We start from the raw sequence: 3,628 nt of genomic DNA on the forward strand, positions 1-3,628 counted from the left end.
AAAAGGGCGATGGTCGCAAACAAACTGCACAAATACGTACTGACGACGCACGAACGCTTTAAGAGGGGCGGAAAGGAGACTCAGAATCCAGTAACGGACCACAAAAGAAAAAAAATAAAAGGAAGAAAAAGGCACCAATTCCTACGGCAGAGAAGCGATATGCGGAATTCCAACGTACGGCGGCCTTAGGACGTTTTGGAGCCTTGGCACAGTCGGATAGTGAAGAGGACGAGGACACAGACGCTATGGAGGCTGACGAAATGGATCCAACCCCGTTCACAGAAAGTAGTTACGAGAGGGAGGAGGCTCCGTATGCATAGGAGGGCTCAATGGTAGAGCATATTCACCAACATCACGAGGAAGGTGAAGACCCACACGTTGATACCATGACGAACCAACAGTTGAATCATTACGCCACAACGGATGCCATCATGACACCGGCGTGTCTGGATGGGGAGGATAGTAAATGTGGGGAGTCACAGGAAGGACACAAGGCCTTCTCCGTTATAGCGACGCATCAAGCGACCCAGCATGGACAACAGCCGATAGCTGCATCCGCCAAGTCGACGCGAAAGAATAAAATGCATTCCGGGAAAATCGGTCTCCAAAACGGAGCGATCAAGAGTATGCAGGTTAGCATGGCCACCTTCATGCAGACAGCGGCCAAGCTGGCAGCCCACGACACTACGGTGGATTCGGTGGATTCACCAGCCCAACTCGCGACGACCACCGATCTCACACAGAATGAAGCATCGGAGGAGGATTATGAGTCGGAAACTCCGGACTCACAGTAATCCGTGGAAATAGGTGAAAGTCGTCTAGGAACTGCAGAAGGTGATACAGATCTCCCCAAACAGATTGGGTTATGGCTAGCGAGTTTTGATGGAAAGGAAATCGCAGTGGCTGCCAATGGCCAATGTGCTTTTCTGGCGCTGTATGCTTCCACGCCCAACCACACACAAAGCCCAATGAAGTGTACACGCACAACAGTGAGAGGACCCACGGCACTTAAAAAAGCGGTGTACACATTGATGATGTGCAACTTCGGAGGGATGCGGCGCTACATTTAGTGGATCCGGTCCACGAGTATCAAAGACTGTATCCGGATCACCCTGGCTATGCGTCACCAGCAGCCGCAACGGCAGCGCTTTTTTCCCACCATGATGTCACCCGCCACAAACAGATAGATAAGAGGGTAGCACCCACCTTCTGGGCTGGACCGCATGAACTCATGGCGATGTCCCAATACTTGAGGGAACCGATTGTTGCATTCGACGTTAACGCCCACAACGACGCACATATGCAGTGCTACCTATACAAGCAGTATAGACTACCAGATGGGACAGACCATGAGAGTGGATACGGAAAGAGCTTCACAGAGAGGCAACTGAATATCTCAAGAACTGTTGGGACCTACACATAATTCCAACATGCCTGGTGCTCCGGCACCATGAGCGCCACTTTTATTTTATAGAGCTAGCCATGGGGACCTATATCTTCAATGGCGTGCTGAAGGTGACGCAGAGTTCGCAGAGACAATCCCCAACTCGTACACTTGGAAATCCACAATTAACCAGCTCACGGAGTCGGAACGGAAAGCCGACCTGCATACTGTTAACCAACTGGGAAATATGGACTCTGTTAACTCGTTATTGTGCAAACGTATGGAGATGAGAGAACGACTGGATGTAGCCCACGCCCGGCTTGGATTACCAGTGCTGGAGTCATTTTCACCAGACTACGATGCAGAAGCAGCGGTCACATGCGAAAATCAACAAATACATGAAGAATACGGACTAGATCATCTGGCTGCGTCATCTCAGACACCAGGAGATTCATCTAGCAAGCACGACGAAGTCCCTACTCGCATTGCCCGAGTCGCAACTGGGCCCGTTAAGACCAACTCGTACTTTCGCATCTTAAGAGACTCACCGGACTCTCCAATGGACCACGTGGATAAACCATGAGCGGTGACAATAGAGGCCGCAAACGGTGAGGCATTCCGCACATGGTGTGAGTTGTTCCGGGCCAAACTGAAAATTCCAACCACAAAACGCAGACGTGGAACAGCAGCAGATATCATGGAATGGCTATAAAAGACCCTGGAGGCACTCCGGCACCTGTATGCCTTCCTCCCATACCCCGAACAAGAAGCTAAAACCTGGGAGATGGAGCCTCTAATTGTGTGGGGTTTGCTGGAGGCTCAAAGAGAACAAGTGAACGCACTTCGGCGTCTAGTTGACGGCCCAACAATTGCCAGTAGAAAGTACGGCAAGGAATGGATCCAGGAGTGCACAGCTACCACCTCTGATACCCACACAATTCAACAGCTAGCGGGATCATCTGAGAGGTGGGCACGCCTCGCGCAATGGGTGCCAGAATCCTGCTACCGTCAGCAGCCAGCTTCATTAACTGACTCGAAATGGGGAATCTTACATGCAATCCCTTTCATTGTCAGCAATTGGACAGAAACCCCGATGGGTAGAGCCCCACACGGGGCTCGGGCGGTTTCGTACGATCAATTCCCCCTTTATCAGAGGATTGTGCCACCAAGTAGTGAATCACAACGATTGGAGCTCGGCAATCTATGCCCCAGCTGAACACGTCTGGGAGGAATGAAGGGACAACGCAGTCACCGACTCCTCCGGGACGGAGGCCAAATAAAGGCACCAAGGTGCCGCAAGGGTCGAGTATCGTAAGGCAGACGTACTCGACAACGGTGTTCGACGAAGAACACAACATGCCACAGGGGGCGGTGCGGAAGGACCGACAGAGAGGGGACCTAGCGAATATATCGGCACCAGCATCCACCACACAGACAGGAGCAGGAGCGAACAGCGGAGATCGTGGAACAACAGGATCACTGGGAATCGCACAGTACTTCGACCCGCTGTCTATAATAGAGCATCAACAATACATTGAAGACCAATTTGAGAAGGAGAAGCGTCTTCAAGCGCAGCGACGAAAAGCAGCAGACAGAGACACGGACAAGGCCCACCAGGGCTCTCCAGATGACCTCCACCCTCAAGATCAAACTTACGGTTTCATCACGCAAAATGTCAACGGTCTGGGGGCGACTGAAAAGGATAGAGATATGTGGTTTCGAGCTTTTGGAGAACAGGATGCACATGGCAGAGCGGATGTGTTATTGATTCAGGAGACTCATGTAGCGGCTAGCGAAGTTGGATACCATGAGAGACTGTATGCGAAGCGGTGGGGTTTTAAGACCGGTGTACAGCAACCCATCCATTCCTGCTGGTCACCATCACCAGATCGGAAAGGAGGAGTCGCCATCTTGGCTCACCAGTACGGAGCTTTCACAGACATGACACCATTCATGGAGGATCGATGGTCTCCCAATTTTATGGCAGTCCAAGGCAAACTAGCCGGAGCGCTTACTATTGTGTGCAACATATATGCACCCCACCGCTACACTCCCAGAGAGCGGTTCTTCCAGAGCTTACAATCACTGGTATTCCCAAATGGAGCCCTAATCTTTGTCTTCAACAAGGGCGTAGGGGGCACAGCACCGACTGTGTATATAACACCAGGCCACGAAGCTTATAGACAGGACGACACACGGTTAATGTCAACACTCTGGCAGACTGGCAGGAACATCATTCTCGAA

General features: G+C 51.4%; 1 protein-coding gene across 1 annotated transcript; it reads left to right on the forward strand.

The window, feature by feature from the left end:
* Window positions 1-2,587: 2,587 nt before the first annotated feature.
* PITG_20891 (uncharacterized protein) lies at window positions 2,588-3,587 on the forward strand (the record flags this gene model as incomplete). Its single annotated transcript, XM_002895253.1, has 2 exons — window positions 2,588-3,213; window positions 3,572-3,587. 2 exons carry the CDS (start codon window positions 2,588-2,590, stop codon window positions 3,585-3,587), a joined length of 642 nt encoding a protein of 213 aa, XP_002895299.1.
* Between the last annotated feature and the right edge of the window lie 41 nt (window positions 3,588-3,628).

Source organism: Phytophthora infestans, genomic scaffold, assembly GCF_000142945.1.
Source record: "Phytophthora infestans T30-4 supercont1.214 genomic scaffold, whole genome shotgun sequence".
In the NCBI taxonomy this organism is placed as follows: Eukaryota; Oomycota; class Peronosporomycetes; order Peronosporales; family Peronosporaceae; genus Phytophthora; species Phytophthora infestans.